This window comes from Pelodiscus sinensis, chromosome 6, assembly GCF_052426305.1.
Source record: "Pelodiscus sinensis isolate ZL-2025 chromosome 6, ASM5242630v1, whole genome shotgun sequence".
Lineage (NCBI taxonomy): Eukaryota > Metazoa > Chordata > Testudines > Trionychidae > Pelodiscus > Pelodiscus sinensis.
In genome coordinates, this window is record NC_143057.1 from 40733283 (window position 1) to 40750931 (window position 17649).

Here is a 17649-nt window from a genome sequence, read left to right on the forward strand (position 1 = left end):
GTAGTAGTAACAGCATTGTTGTATCATCCCTGGATATATATTTATAGAATTATAAAAATACATCTATCCTAGCCATTATTGGAGGGAAGAAAAGAGGAGGTATGAGTGAAAGGATGGGGATATCTTAATTGTGGGGCATCCGGGAAGGATTACTGGGGAGCTTGTTAATTCAAATCAATAAGGTTTACACGGGCTCCCAGAGCTGTAGTTATGCAGGTGTACTGAGAAACATCCTCTCTGACTTAAGCACTTCAATACAGAAGGGTGGCACAAAAATCAGCACCGAGAGAAAGATTTTGAGAGAGCTGCCAGATTTTTGGGGGGGGAAAGAAAAAGGGTGGAACTTCACCCAAGGCACAATCATTTTCATAAGAGAGCCTTTGGTATGTGTGTGTTTTAATTTTAACCAATTTAGGTAATCCCTTGTCTAGCTAGTGCAGGATTTTCCTACTGTTGACACCTGTACAGATTCCAAAGATATGACTTGCACAGTAATTGTTTGCTTGCCTGGAGGAAACATGAAGACAGGGTATGCTCACAATACATATATTATCACATGATCGAAAGTGTCACACTGGCGTTGAGTCAGCACACTATCTGAAACAATAGTGTTCACTGCAGCCATTAAGATTTATGGCTTAGAACAATCCCTCAAAATAAATATCTCGGCAGGTTACATTTGCTCTCAGGGCGTTTTGCTTTTTGAAAATATGTGGAGCTATGAACTGAAAGAAACACGTAAGGGCAACATAATTTAAAGAATGATAGGAGAAAGAAGTTACAGCCCAGCCTTAATATTGACACCTCAGTATCAAAGGTAAAATCCTCCTGGTTCGACTAGGTATGTCCACACTGCAGTTAGACACCTGTAACCAGCCTGTGTCAGTTGGTTCAGGTTCATGGGGCTTGGGCTAAGAGGCTGTTTAAATGCAGTGTAGAAATTGGGCTAAGGATGGAGCCTGTTCTTGGACCCTCTCCCCTTGAAGGATCACTTAGATCAAACATCGACACCACTGAACAGCCCCTTAGCCTGAGCCCAAATCAGGTGACATGGGCCAGCCAAAAGTTTTTAATTGCAGTGTAGATAGACCAAGTAACCCCCAGTGAGTGCTTTGCTATTAACGCTGATATTTCACTCAGTGGTTCCAAAAGACTGTCATTAATCCACATTTTTGGCCTTGCCATTCATATTTATTAGAACACCTTAGTCCATGGCAGATTGATTTGTGTTAGGATAAAGATTGTAATCTACATTCAGAAATATGAAGCATTTGTTACCTAAGTTATAAGGAATTTTGCTGAATCAAGACAGATTGAATTCTTAATGTGCATCATGGTGTTTAAATAGATATTATGTAGCAGACTGGAAAAGTGTACAATTGCAACAGCTGCTTGTGCCTGTTCTTTGATAACTCAGATACACGTTTCCCATTCATCTGTTTATAATATAATTTGTTGGGAGTATTACATTTTATTTCTGTTATTTATTGCTGTGTGCAGAAGGTAATTCTCCCAGAAGTATTTGTTTCCTACATGTAAATGATCCATAACTTCCCAGCAGGAAATATAGTTGTGCCCATTCTCCATTTATTTTCCTGGGATTTACATTATTTGCCAAACATAACAAAATTTACTGACTTCACAACCAAAACATAACCTTTATGTGTGTGTATTTTAACCACTCTAAGAAACTTATACACTTAAGCATTTTTATATGAATACCATTAACCTACTCATCTAGTAATCAAATAATCATTAATGATATAAGTGGCAATGACTGTTTGACAGTTTATTATAATTGTTCTTTGGAGAAAGGGGCAGTGTCTTCTAGTATGAAGAGAAGTCCTCGTATACTGTGGAGGTTACAAAAATTAAACAAGGTAACTGAGGGCCTGGCATACTCCCTGGTTCAGAAGAGGGATGTAAGCAACTAGTACACTCACTACTGACTAGTCACTTCTTTCCCCACCTCCCTTGCTGCCTCTGATAATCGAGGCGGGAAGCAGGAACCAGTGCTGGTTAAAAGCCAAGTCCCCCCAGCACCATCTCCACAGGGGGCCAGGGGAGGCAGAGGTGCAGCAGGGGAGCAGGCGCAAGTTGGGACAGCGGAGCTGCAGGACAGCAGGGGATAGGGCAGCTCATACTACATTTAAAACACAAAGCTGCTAGGGTCCCGGACCAGGGAGGTCCAACCTGTAGTGCTTTAACATTTCATCAGATTATACAGACAAAGATAAACATGTAGTTCACTGTCTTTTCTACTTTTCATTACATAGGTCATTTAGGGTTCTACTATACCTTCTCATAAACAATAAAGAGAAAAGGATTTTTGTAACAGTCAATCAAAGCGGCAACTGAATTAAGATAATGGGTGAAGACAGATTTTTCTTAGATAATGGGTGAAGTCTGACTTAGACAAATTGGAGGATTGGGCCACAAGAAATCTGATGAGGTTTAACAAGGACAAGTGCAGAATCCTGCACTTGGGATGGGAGAATCCCAAGTATTGTTACAGGCTGGGGACCAACCAGCTAAGTAGTTGTTCTGCAGAGAAGGACCTGGGGGTTACAGTGGATGAGAAGCTGGATATGAGTCAACAGTGTGCCCTTGTAGCCAAGAAGGCTAATGGCATATTAGGTTGCATTAAGAGGATCATTGCCAGCAGATCCAGAGATGTCATTATTCCCCTTTATTCGGCTCTGGTGAGGCCACATTTGGAGTATTGTGTCCAGTTCTGAGCCCCCCACTACAAAAAGGATGTGGACCCATTGGAGAGGGTCCTGCGGAGGGCAATCAAAATGATTAAGAGGCTGGAGCATATGACTTATGAGGAAAGGCTGAGGGAGTTGGGTCTGTTTAGTCTGCAGAAGCAAAGAGTGAGAGGGGATTTGATAGCAGCCTTCAACTTCCTGAAGGGAGGTTCCAAAGGGGATGGAGAGAGGTTGTTCTCAGTAGTGACAGATGGCAGAACAAGGAGCCATGGTCTCAAGTTGTGGTGGAAGAGGTCCAGGTTGGATATTAGGAAAAACTATTTCACTAGGAGGGTAGTGAAGCACTGGAATGGGTTACCTAGGGAAGTAGTGGAGTCTCCATCCCTAGAGGTGTTTAAGTCTCAGTGTTTAAGTCTCGGCTTGACAAAGCCCTGGCCGGGTTGATTTAGTTGGGATTGGTCCTGCCTAGAGCAGGGGGCTGGACTTGATGACCTTCTGAGGTCTCTTCCAGCTCTATGGTTCTGAAGAATATGGCAAAATTCCATTAACTACAATAGGGACAGTATTTCTTTTCCTCTTCTGGGAATCTCTAAAAAGTGATTGTGGAACCAGTATGCATAAATAGGGAAAGGAAAGTCTAAGCAAATTAAACAGCACAAACAATTATCAGAACATAAATCAAACTCTGTAAAGACAGGAAAATGTAGCGCACCAGTAGTACTGATTAGACCCTTTCCCCAGGGGATGTCAGCCTTCCATTCTGTGTTGCCTTCAGTGCCAATCATTTGCATTCCCCACCCAATGACATAGGAGCACCGTGTTAAGTTCCCTGTGAGCTGTGCAGCTGCCTATTTAGTGCAAAGAAAAGGTGCTCAAGGAACCTGCCCAGAGATCTGTCGCTGCTGTGGGAGAGTTGTCTCAACCCCAGTCCCAACCTAGCCCAAAGCCCCAACCTCCTATGACCAGGAGAGAGAAGGCTTGAAACTAGCGCCAACCCAAACGTGCCATGGCTGGAGTGGTCCTCCCCTGGATCCAACCCAGCCTCAGCTCAAACTAGCTAGGGCAGGAGAGGGGCACTTATCCTGTTGTCTCAGAGCTGCCATGATGGGGATAGGTGCCTTTTGCCCCCAGCTTCAGTGCTGATGTGAGGGGAGAGAGCTGGGGTAGAGGAGGAGGGTCCTCTGACCTTGCAGTAGCCTCAGAGCACCCTCTTTCACCCCACACCTCTAAACCCAGTCCAAGCCTATAGCCTGCACCCCTCTAGCCAGAGACCTCACACCTTTGCACTCCAACTCTCTGCACCAGGCCTGAGCCCCCTCCCACACTCAGAACCCCTTGAGCCCACCCCTGCCACGTGAATTTTATGTGCATCAATACAGAGGTGGTATGTCACATATCACCTGTATGCTGATGCACATAACAAAATTCATTCTGCTCAGGGGTGAGAAAAATTAAAGGGAACACTGGCACAGTGCCATGCAATTTGTTATTTCTACATAAGAAGCACATCTGTTCAGGGAGGAAAATGAAAGAATGTTTTTCTTGACCTTTGGGAGGCTTTTCCCCCTTCCTAGGCTAAATCCAAAGCCTACTAAAGTCAATGGGAGTCTTTGCATTTACTATTGTGGGCTCTGGATCAGTCTTAAGTACAGTAAGTCTGGAGAATTATTTAGCCCTCAATCCTTCCTTAAAGTCCATGGGGGTTTTGTCCAAGTAAATACTTTTGTTAGGCTCAGCAAATCTAAATGAAGATGCAGCCCCCCCACCACCACCACTTCTGTGGGGGAAATGGATGATTTTTAGAACACTCATGATACAAACCATCCCTTAAGGATCACATTCCTCATCAGCCTCAAATGCATGCTTTTAAAAGAAAGGATAATTTAATTCAGTGCAGGAGGCTGGACTAGATGACCTTTTGTGGTCCCCTGAAGTCCTTCATTTCTCTGATTCTACGATGTTCAGGCATTTGATCACCTTAAGTCAGTCCTACATTTTACAGCCTGCACTCAATCAAATTACTAGTATGGAAATATTGCTGTTACAAACTGCAGACCTTGACTCATAGGCATCAAAACCAAATAGCACTTCCCTATAAGATGCTTTGCAAAATGTGATACCATCAACTTTTAGACATCCATAAATCAAGATGAAAACTATTCTGTACTTGGGACCAGAGGCCTGCACCTTTAAAATCAATATTGGTTTCAATATAGGCAGGAGTAACCTGATAATTATGAAATGCTAAGAATTTCTAGTACTCACTTCCTTCTTGACTTTGTGTTCTGCAGCCTGTATCCGGTGATCCATCTCCTCTTCCATTTCACTGAGCTGCATTGCTGCTTTATCCTGAGCTCTAAGATTTTAACATGAATATACTCTGAGTCCTCCATTAACACCACAGAAAATTTGAGAAAAAATACATGTCCTATCCAGTTCAAACATAGATTTGCAAGTGTTGAAACATGAGCCAAATACAGGAGGTAATTATATCACAGTTTTTAGTAGTGATTGAAAGATCTGGCAATACTGACAAAAACCTATGATGTTTATACTCTATTTAGAACAAAGTGTTTCATATGTTTTTACTTTAAAGTAGCTTTTTAAAGTGAAATGTGCCTCTGAAAAATTATGTAAAAAATATACCATCTATTCAGAAGAGCTAGGCCCTATATATATTGTCATATTGACTTAACTAACAAAGTTACATTTTAGTTTACTATTATCACTCAGTGAAATAACTTCTTCAGTTCCTTCTCACACATTAAATTTTGGACAATGTTCAAGATTCCATGGCAGACAAAATTTTACCATTTCATTTATTGCTATGACATCCTATTGGCAAGGTGGGATTACATAGTCAAAGAAATCATTCAAAGATTATGACTATTCATATATTTGGACTGGTATGTAAACCTGACTTGTAGCACCTTTATTGCAGCCTTTATTGGAGAACATTCAGAGAAGGGGGAAAAAAAGATTTAGGTACTAGAAAACAACCTAAGAGAAGACAAAGAAGGAACATGATAATTTTCAGCTAGTTAAAAAAGTTGTTACAAGTTGTTAACCCTCTGAGATAAGAAGCAACAGGGTTAAATTGCAGCAAGGGTGGACATTAGGAAAAAAAACTTCCCCTTCGGTTGGATAAGAACTGGAATAAATTGACCAGAGAGATTGTGGGATCTCCACTGGTACAGATTTTTAAGAGCAGGTTAGACAAACACTTGTCAGGTATGGTCTAGATAAAATGTAGCCCTTCCATGAGTGCAGGGGATTGAACTAGAAGACTTCTTGACATACTTTTCAATCCTACGATTCTATTATATTAATGGAGATGATGCATAAGAAGGAAAGAAGTCAGTTTGACTCACAAAGCCAAGGCTGAATTTGCAGGACTGTCAATTAAAATAAAAGTTTCTGACATGTAAACTGAGCAAATTTAGTCAGATTCATTGAGACACAATGACAGGGAACATCATGACGACATTTTCACAGTCATTTTTTGGATCAATTTTCACTTGACATATAAGAAATATTAATATAAAAATGTGCCAATATGATATAGTTACAAATATTATTTTACAATACCCAAACATAATACTTAAATACTGTCTTTGATGCTGTATATGCAAAAGATATTGTTTGTAAAAGTAAATGATGGAGATGAGTAGTCAAAGTCATAGTTACAGCCAAAAAGAAAAAAAAAAAAGAAACACCACAATTTTTAGTCATTTAAAGCTGGGAGCTTAGCCGAAGACTGTACCTTTTTACAGATATAGCCAAGCTTTCCATCTCTGTATTTTGAAGTTTGATCTCTTGGATGAAGTTCTTAATAACACATTCATAAGGCTGAATTAATCTTGGTTCCACTAAACTTATGTTCGTATACAGAACACTGGCCTGCTCTTGCCTGAAAAAACAAAACAAAACAATGAAGTATATTTCCCTAGACAAATACACTATTCCAAAATGTATTCAATATGACGATATCCTGTGCCTTCGATTTAAAAATGTAACAAATCAAATACAAATTTGAAACATTCAGCACATCATCTGCCCTTTTCTCAAGTACCCAAGTCCTTCTGGTCTCTTTACTGTGCTATACTCTCCCAGAACAGTATTTTTAAGGTGTTACATAGATCATTTAATATTATTTATGTTAATCATGTAACATGGAAGGTAAAACTGGCAAACAAAAATAGTAAATCAGGTCCATTAAGTTCACTTCTGGTAAACAGTGTATAGGAGATCACTGCTGTTGATGACTGCTACATAGGTAAAAGAGGACACCACCTCAAGGCCTAGGTCATAATAAAAGATTAAGGAATTGGGTCTCTTTTCTTGAAAAAAGAAGGCAGAGATGACTCAATGAATAACACATTAGTAAACAAGAATCAATCATTACATTTGTCATACATTTGTATAAGTTGAATTCTCAGCAGAGGCCCAGACTATAGCTTTATAGACGGTGGCCAGCATCTTTTACTTAACCTGGAAGTAAACTGTCACGGAGCAGAGAGTAAAAGTCCCTTTTATAAAGCAAATTATTTTAATTCTAATCATTTTAATCTTGGAAATGGTCTTCTGCATTTGACAAAAATACAAGTGATCTAAGATGCCATTCACATATATAATCGTCATATGAAACACAGTGGATACTTAAGGAAAACAAAAACTCGTGTGTGCGCACGCGCATGCACAGTGGCTGAAAAAATTTACAAGAAAAAAACACCACTTATAAAAACTCTACCATACTGCAGAATAAGTTCTTAAAAGCAGATTCCCTTAATTAATTATAATACAAAAACTCCTGATAGCCACATCAAACATTTTTTATAAGAGCACATACAAAAATAACAAAACACAGAACAGTGCGAGAAAGGAGAACATTACTACAGAAGTTACTACCGAAGAATATAATAAGCTCAACAAATCCTACAACATTATCATCAGGAACTATGGTCATATAATGTTTTGTTACATGCTAGATACTTCTGTTATGTAGACTAGTATAAATCTGATTACTGATAATACTACTATGGTAGAATCTAGAGCAGTGGCAGGCAACGTACGGCCCATCAGTATTCTGTGTGACACCCACAAGACATTTTGTTTACTCTTGCCCACATGCAGGGATGCCAGATTCTGCTGATTTCCATACACATAATATTTTCCTTATGTATGTATCACTTTAGTAATACAAGTAAGGGGCACGCAAAGCAAGATGCGTACTGATTGCACACTAACTTTGACAGTCGCGCACTCCCTGCGTAGTCAAAGCACTATTATGGTTCAATCAGCACACCCACAAGTGGAATTAGCAAAGCTACACTATCCCAGGAGACTGTCCTGGTTACGACAATCTTGCCACTTAACCACTGAGATGGAGGAGGACCACTATGTGGCCCACTCAATAATCTAGGTTGCCCATTACTGATCTAGAGGCATCAACCATAATCAGACAGATTATGCAAGACACTATACATACAAAGATGAATCCTGTCCTGAAGAGTTTACAACCTAAATAGACTTAGAAAATGGGAAGGTGACTAGTCTTGCCCAAGGTCATTCTGTGGGGCGGCTGCAGAAAACAGAATTAAACGAAAGTCTTCCAGGTCCTAGACCAGCACCATATCTAATACTGTCATGTATAAGTTTTCTCTTTTTACAGAACAGTTTGAACTTTAAATGAAAAGTTTCTAAGGTTTTTCCTAAGATTACATACTTTACTCTTTTCCAATAAGGAAATTATACTTGAAGTTATTCACTCATGAAGAATTTCTTACAAATGCAGCATTATTTAAAATATAGCATACCAGATTTAGAGTCTCCTTAATACATTTTTCTAGAGAATGAGGATTCATGTTCTCTGTAGTTAATACTTTGTCTACGCAGCATTTCACAGTACATGCCCATAGTATAGGTTATCAATATACCTTCTCGTAGTGTCTCCCTGTGGTTTTCCACCAACAGTATGCATTATTCTATTACAAACTGCGCCATAGCTGCTACTATAGCGCATGTACCATTTTAGACAACTGCAGAGCTTATAGACAACTATAAAAAAAACTATAGGCAGAAACTTTGATGTACAAGTTGTATGTATGGCAATATATCAGGAGCACAAAGAAATACAGATATATTAATGTTCAAGGCAATTCTGTGCACCTCAAATATCTCTCTCAGAAATAATTTCCTTTTAAACAGGCTAGTACTTTATTAGGTATTTCCTTAAGCTGAAATTTCAACAATTAGTCTTTGAATATTCTCTGCCATACATGTGCAGCTGCACATTTTATAACAGATTTTAAAGTAATATCATGATTCATAGGTGATCGTAGCACTAACTGGGTTTATTCAGTCATGAGGTTTTATATATTATGCATGAATAGCCAGTAATTAAAGAACACCCTTAATGCATATTTACAGTTTCGTCAATAACCCACATTTAAAATACAGATAAGGGGCATTTTCACTTAACACTATTATAAAAGGTGACATAAAAACCAAGTATCACATGCTTAATTAATGGAAAAATTAAGGAAAACAAAAGAAATTCAAAGGCTGAAATTTCACCTTCTTATTACTTTGGTCTCAGTATCACAAGGGCCTGAAACAGAAGATAATATTGTGCATACCATGCAGTATTCCTTAGGCAAAACAAGTAGAATTTGGGATACTTCAACTGAAGTATCAATAAATTGAGGGCCTGATCCTGAAAACCTTACACAAACAGATAAGAACTAGGTATTAATTCATGTTAATATTATTATTAAAATGTCATTTTTAACTCAACAGTACTCGTCATATGCATAAGGACTAGTTTAGTTAGGATTTGCAGGATTGGGTCCCAGATAAAAGAAAATGTGTTTTTTTAATATCAAAATCCATCACTGTCAAGACTGAGGAACAGAAAAAAAAAACCCACACAAAAAACACCACACCACATCACACCAAACAAACAAACCAAACACTGGACCAGGAGGGAGGGTACATGAGGGTCTCAGAGCAGGGTGGGTGCAGGAGGGTACTTGGGGCAGGGTATCAGGGCAAGCTGGGAATGCGGGATCTTGGCAGAGGGAGAGGAGTGGGGGGGGCTGGGCATGAAGGGTGATGATTAGCTAGCTTGGCACCCTGCTGCAGCAGGGAAAGCCTGCAAGGAGCATGCTCTTGTTCCTCCAGGGGTGGGAGGAAGCTCAGTTCCCTCCCCACCCCCACTCTGATCATAGGAGCTACCCCTCCTCATTCCCTCTCCTAACACCTTCCTCTACACACCTGCCCTGCCTCTCTCCTCTGGTGTTGGTCCTTCCCCTGCAGGTGTCTGCCCTTCTGCTTCACCCCCAGAATCCTCTGGCACCTGCACCTTCCCTTACCCCTTCACCCTCCTAGTGCCCCCCTTCCCTCCCTGCCCCCTTTGCCCTCTTTTTCCCTAATGCCCACTCCCTCACTACCCTCTGCCCGTTCCCCTCATGCCCTCACACATGACTTGCTCCATCCCCGCCTTCCTCATGCCCACCCCTTCTTTCAAGCCTTCTCCCAGCACTTCCCCCTCCAGCTCCCAATGCCCTTAGCCTCTCCTCTCCCAGCATAACCCTGTCTCCCCTCCCACTGACACCTCCCTTCCTGCCCTTTTCCTCATTGTCTCCACTTGGCCCCCTGGCATTGGTCTCTCCTGCACCCTGTCCCTTGGTGTCTTCCTCTTTCTTCTCCTGACCTGCCCACTCCCCTCAGCACAAGCCCCTTCCTCTCCCCCATCTTCTGCCTTCCAGTTTGTGGCACTGGAGTCTGTGATCAGGCCCCAGAAGTTCCCACAGCTCTGCCACGGCTGCTTTCAGGGCTCCCTCTTCTCCTCCAACAGCTGCCAGCCAGCCCTTCGGAGGACGCACCACGGGGAAATTCCCGGTATTCCACCAGGCCAGTCTGCCCATGCGCACTGATGTGCCGTGGAACACAGTTTAAGAAATGCTGGTCAAAAGAATCCTTCATCTCTCTAAGGTAGATACAGTCAAAATAATTTGGATCAACACTTTTGGGTCTTTGGGATGTGAATGTAAAATCTAAAGCTGAGCAAACAATTTGTACTGGAAGCTCCTTGGTTCAGCATCCTCAGGACCACCAGGGAATTTGCTGGATCAGGGGAGGTTAATGCAGCCCCTCTACAGGTGTCAGCTGCAAAACTTCACTCCAGGGCAGCAAAGGGGCCGGCAGAGATGGAGCGAGGCTAGGGGACTCAGGGGAGAAGGCAGGACGGCAACAGAGCACCGTGGCCCATGCGCTGCACTCCTAGCCACCAGCACTAGGCCCCAGCTGTGGGGCTCTATAGCCCCAAGCACCCCCTGCTTCCCCTCTCTCTCTGAGCTTTAATGCCTCAAATCAGGTCCCAGAGCATCCATGCACACCAGACCAGGGAAGTCCAGACTATATAGGTTCAACCTGTAGGGACTACATTATTCAGTGGATTAAGACTCTTCTTTTCGTTTATTGTCAATAAGACACATATTCATTGCTATACAAAAAAATCTTGGTGCATAGATGGTCTGTGATCAGTTTATTGAGAGTATTTATTATTCAAAATTCAGATTGCTTTGGTTAGTTTTCACAGAATATATAAGTCATACGACATGTTTCTTCCTCCTCAATGGACGAGCACAGCTCTTTGGAATCAGGTTTTTGGTGCACATGTACATCAGCGTTCAAAATCTGCATTTTGCAAATACTCTATATTTGTTGATTGTTACAGTATTTACAGAAAGTAAACACACATAGCCAAAATGAATTTTTTTTTTATTTGAGCAAATGTTTGTCAAGGTTTTTTAAAACGTATTCACATACAGAGTCTCCAGCTCTGTTTGGACATGAGAGAACATTTCATCAAACCTTTCATAGGAGTAGGGAGGTTGTGCCATGTTCTTAGCAAAAAGAATAAAAATCCGTGGCAAAACAAAATGCTCAGGCTTGTCTCGCTCCAGTGAGGAACAGTACTGCCTGACTGCTTTCCCAACATTCTACTGATGTTATGTGTGTAAAGCTAAAGGTGGGCTTTGTGTTTGGAAAGATCCTTTGGGACAGAAAGTCCTGTACTCATGTAAAATATTGTGACTCAAGCATCTTTAGCGCACTGTCTGGCAGGTTGTGACTTACGGTACATACAATGCCTCATGCTGACAAACTGAAAATTAATCAAGGAAACTGGTCTCTCTCTACCACAAGTTACTTGAGCCAATAGCTTCAAGAGCCTATGGTGGAGCTTTGTTCCGTAGTTTTACAAGTTCACATTTTTGTTCCTGTTCCAAGAATGTCACAGCCACTCCCCTCTCAGCTTTCTATTTTCTGACATCAAAGATTAAACAAATGAACAAACACAAAGAACGAAGGCTGAAACATTAAGCAATGCTTTAGCGCTGTCTGCGCACAGATGTGCGTGAGCTTTGTATTAAGCCATTAATGTCAGAAATATAAGGTAGCTGTTATGGTAGTTTATGCTAGCTATGTGATCCAAAAGCCTCCTGATGTTCATTGTTCCTTGTTTGTCCAACTGCAGTTGGCATACTTTTATGCTGAGCCAATTAAATCTAAGAAATAAAACAAAACTCACAACCAGAGTAGAGCAACACCCAACAGAAACTGCAGTAGCCTCTAGGAAGTGCGGTTTGTTTTCTCCTAAAACTGAAACTGACAATCAGGGGATTTTCAAAGCGCTTACCTGAGCACAGCACACCTGTGACAACTTTGCATAAAATCTTAATTTAAAAAAATGGCAACTCACCAGCCCACAGAAACAACAGAGGAAATTAAACATTTGTAACAAATTTGCTCTAATTCCTCTTAGGGTTGTCAGGTGTCTGGTTTTCATCTGGACTGTCCGTTATTCGGGTCCCCTGTCCTGTAAAAAACAGAAAATACCGGACATATGAAATGTCCGGTATTTCCTGTTTCCCTCGGATAGAAGCCCGGTGAGGACAATCTTCCTCTGCCACATGTGGTGGGGGAGTGAGGAGAGCAGGGCCATTTAAAGGCACAGTGCCCCCCCCTTAACAACTCTGGTCTCCCCTCCCCCTTTTTTTTCCCCCTCAACAACTTGGTCTCCCCCCCCCCTTTTTTTCCCTCTCCACAGAATTTTTTCCTGTTTTTTGGGGGGGGGGGGGGAGGAAGGGGGAGCTGTTCAGTATTTTTTGTTAAACCATCTGGCAACCCTAATTCTTCTTGACCTCTGGCACCTTAAACAAGTCAGTAGTGCTATTGACTATCACCTCAGGAATCTGAAAACTATATTTTGTAACATTAGCAGCAAGCTCACTAATGCTTTATACAGTCACAAATATTAAAAGGATGTGGCCTAGTACAGTGTTTGTTATGAAAATATTTGTTCTGAACTACATATTGGTATGTTTTTCAACCTCTGGTCTGCTTTCACACAAGTTGGACCACTTCACTGGCATAATTACAACAGGAACAGAGTCATTGTACTAAATAATTTAAATTAGTAATGCTGCCCATTTTTTCCAACTTTATATGAAGAGATCTATTATAAAAACATGCCAGTCGTTCAAAATTATTTGCTGAATAAATTTTGAAAAGAAGCTATGGTCTGAAGCTTATTCCTCTCCAGTGTATCATGAATAACTAATATTTGAAAATTAGATTGTTTTGACTAGACACAGTAGGAGATTAGAAAGTATGTATTTCAGTGTTAAGAAAATTCAGAATTTTCAATTTAAGGATTAGCCCAGTTTCAATTCTTTAAAATGGTCCTTTTTTTTCCTCCTTCATTTCCAAGTCCCAAGTTTTTAATGCTTAAAAATGTGCACACCTACAGATGTGTATAAATATTAGCATGTGGGATGGATGTTTTAAAAATAATGTGAGATTATTGCTATTAATTTGCGTAATCAGAGATTTAATTCATGCTGTGCAATCTGCTACCTGTTCTCAAAATATATGTTCCCAAAGTAGGGCTTTGCAATAAATGTAGACTAGAAAGCACTCTAGTTATATACCCACCCTAAATATATCTGGATTCATCTTAAGGTCATGCCTGTACAAAACTTCAGACCCAAGCATGCCAAATTTTAGATCCATATCAGCTTAGACCCATCCCCATTTTAACATGAAGTTGAAGGGGAAGCAGGCACTACCATAATTGGAGAGGAGTCACCATCGATGGAGCTAAAGAGCAATAGAGCTACACTAGCTAGAGATCTTCTAAGATGAGCCTTGTGTGTTGTTGTTTAAAAAAAAAAAAAAAAAAAAAAAAAAAAAACACAAGACTGATGTGTGCCTATATCAACACTGACAAGTCAAGGTATCTTAGAACGACGTTCAACAACAAACAAGTTTATGCACAATTGTCAAGTGCATTTGTAAAACCTATATAAATAGGGCCTAGAAATTTTTGTCCTTCTGGACACAGACATTCTGAAGTCAGTTAGGATGCTCGGAGTACCTGTTTTCCTATTAATATGCTACAGATTCTGATCCTATTAATATGCTACGAGATTCTGATCTCGTGCTTTCTTCTAATTTTAACCTTCAGTTTTACATCTGTGCCAATTTATTTCAGTGAAGTTGCTACCAACTTACATGTGTGTAAGTGCAAATCAGAATCAGGCCCAGAATGTTCTTCAGGGAACAGAGCTAGTGATTGAAGGCTGGGGAACAAATTGCAAGGTCTAGACAGTAGTTGCTTATCTGTCTCAAGGGCTTTGAATGAGTGCACTGTGGAAGGTTTCGCCCTCTTTTAGTCATCACTTCTTTCTTAAGTGCTGTCATCATGAAATGTAGCAGCTACAGATACACACTTTTCAGTAGTGATTATTTTGCAAATCTGGTAACTTTCTGCATTCTAATGATGAACTGAGTTTATTGAATATCCACTGATATTTTATGGAAAATCAGTTACTTGTACCTTTCTATATAATAACTCTTATGAACAAAATTATTAATATTCACATAGGTTCACCTTTATAGAAATGAAATAAAATTAAATTTTTGTCCTAAAGAGTTGATAGTCTACAGTCAGGTAAACATAGGAATCAGAATGAAGTAAGGCACAAAGAAAGGATTAGAAAACAGAAGTGAAGTTTTATAGTGAAAACCAAAGGGGGAAAATGTTGAGATTTTCAAAGAGAATATTTATAATTTTACACCGCATTACTTTTCTTCTCATGTAACATATATGTCCTCACATCATTTTTAGTTTATATTTACTTGAATATATTTCAGACTGAAGCCCAGAGTCCTCAGAGTAGGATGTGAGGGGAAGGAAATAAAATTTCTCCAGGAAGTGGAATTCAGGAATTGGCCCTGAAAGGCTCAGTCTTCCCTACCCCTCGCCTCATCAACTTCATTCTAGGTATATCTCCACTGAAGAGGTTTTTTTTGAAAAACAGCACTTGCGTCCACACTGCAATTGTGTTCTTTCGATAGAAAGTTGAAAGAATGCAGGGTTTTTAGACAGCAGTAGACCTCATTCTATGAGGAAGAAGCCTTTTTCTGAAAGAGTTCTTTTGGCAGTTTGTAATTTATGATTTTTTCCTGTTTTTATTTCAGAAGCATGTCAGCAGCCCTGCTTAACTTTTCCTTTAGGAAAAAATTAGGTAATGTGATTTATAAATGGCTAAATATAAAACAATGTAATACAGGTTAAATCATTCTAGTTTGGCATTCCTGGGTCTGACCTAGGCTGAACCAGAGAATTCGCCCAACCACAGAAAGTGAATATTGTCATTATCAACATTTCCACTGATAACTGGACTCAGAGAAGACATTTAGCAGTAAATTAGAGCTAAAGAACAGCACAGAACACAGAGTCACAACTGGCAGGTGTAAACAAACTTTATGAGACTGTGGGAAAATTGGCTACAGCCCTGATAAGTGAACATCAGGCTAACTAAAATGCTGGACCACAGATGTTGTCGGACCAGAAAGTGCTGAACTAGAAAGGTTCAACCTGAATTATCAAGTCAACTGAAGCTTTACATTTTTTTTTTTTTAAATCCAAGACTTATATCGCAGTGGGCAATAATTTTTAATTGGCTGGAAACTGGACAATGGGAGGTGCGGGATTTTGCTAGGTGTGGGGACACCAAGCAAAGCTTTCTCTTTCCTGCCCAGTTTGCAGAGTGATTAGCAGTCTGCTCTTTAAAGTGGGTGCAGCTGTTCTATAGAAAGAGTGCCAGCTAGGCGGCTGTGGGCTGGATCTGGTGGCTTGGTGGGCCAGATGCAGCCCGCAAGTTGCTTCTTGCCCACCCCTGACCTATATCCTTCAAACACTTAAATATCTGCTTGACTTTGCTCAGATAAATAATCCTATTGATTTCAGTGGGACCACCCTTAGAAGCCAACACAAACACATGCCAGAACATTTGGGAGAAGAATGGAGAAACTAAATGGTAGCATTGCGCAACCTCCCGTGCTTGAAGACTGAAAACAAAAAGGACAAATAAAATAAAATAAAACAAATGATACCCCAAAATTGATATGTGCCTAACAAATGAAGCCAAGGATTACACAGAGGTTGAAAGTTATTTACAAGTCTAAAAAAGAAGAGAACTGGTTTGCATAAAGAAACAGTGCATAACTGTGCATCTGATGCGAGTACACATGCACTTTATCACCACCATCTTTCAGTTTGTAGTTTGATGTATGAAAATTACAACTCAATACAAACAGACAACATCACATCTACCAAACAAAGCTACTCCCATTCCCTCCTATCACCCTTTTAGACAGACAATGGGATGGCATTCAAATTGCTGCTGCAAACATAATGACCGAGATAGGTATGTTAGTGAAAGACAATAGATGCTTCCCTTAATCATCACGGTGCACAAGTCATATTTATTGATCTCCTTAGAAATCACATTAGACTGAACATGCATGAAAGAGATCTTTTTTATTTAGTGATACAGTTCCTCAACTGCCTCCACATTACATAACATGGGTTTCTGAAGTTCCCTCTCCTAGGCTTCCCATCTGGAAGCTAATCCAGTTAAAGGTACAGTTCCCAATTCCAATCTTCCTTCCTCTATCAATCAAAATTTAGGAATACAACACACAATTCCAAACACTTATAATCAACCTAATTAAATTTACTAAGTGTTCAATCTCTGAGGAACTTCCAACTGTCACTTGGACTTGCAAGTCTCCCCTGAACATAAGAACTATTGCTATCAGGAAGCAGAGAGTCTACTATTTCTGGAAATACTATATTCTGTAGCTCAGCTGTATGGAACTGTTGCAGCTGTTACCAAACCAAGAAGGCCCTAGGCAAGACAGAACACTCAGTGTCCAAGCTGGAGAAAGCATCATTCATTCCTTCTCCTCGGTATATGTCCACTCTTCTAAGACACCACTGCTCTTTGCAACCATTCATTTCCATCAGAGAACCCAAGCCATATCAGTGAACAAGTGGTAGCTCCCAGAACTCCAAAACATACCAAGATTTTTTGTATAACTTTATCTGTCTCTTTATTAGGGATGTAAATGAGTAGTCAAGTATATGATTAACCAATAGGCCTAATTAAATTTACTAATTTAAATGTAATGCTGTTCTTTAGAGACCAATATAAAATGGCTCCTCTATTTCATTTTTCAGTCCCCACATGAACATCGTTCATCCATTTTAACATTTTCTATTCCAATGTACAATCACTATCCTGGTATCTTTAAAGAAAATGCCACCTAGGACAGAGAGCTCCCCCTCTGAATTGGTCAGAGAAATTGGGAACATGTTATTCTGACTACCCTATGAAAAAAGCCTTATTCACTTTCTGGAGATTCTCATCCTGAGCTGTTCCTCTGGCAATCACAGTTTACATTTTTGTTTGAGAGCAGATTATTTTACCAAATTGACATGCACAAAATCTGGCTCTGGAATTCATTTCCCTAGACAAATATTCTAAAAAGTGTGTCTGAAGCTACCAAATCCCTCCCAGGT

At 40.2% G+C, this 17649-nt stretch overlaps 1 protein-coding gene across 1 annotated transcript in view; it reads right to left on the bottom strand.

Annotated features, from left to right (window-relative positions):
* RASEF (RAS and EF-hand domain containing) overlaps positions 1-17649 on the bottom strand; it is a 56467-nt gene that overhangs the window by 31603 nt on the left and 7215 nt on the right. Inside the window, exons 2-3 of the mRNA XM_075931756.2 lie at positions 6475-6621; positions 4977-5067 (exon numbers count right to left, since the gene is read on the bottom strand). Of these exons, the coding sequence (XP_075787871.1) occupies positions 4977-5067; positions 6475-6621 (238 nt within the window). The remainder of the gene's footprint in view (positions 1-4976; positions 5068-6474; positions 6622-17649) is intronic.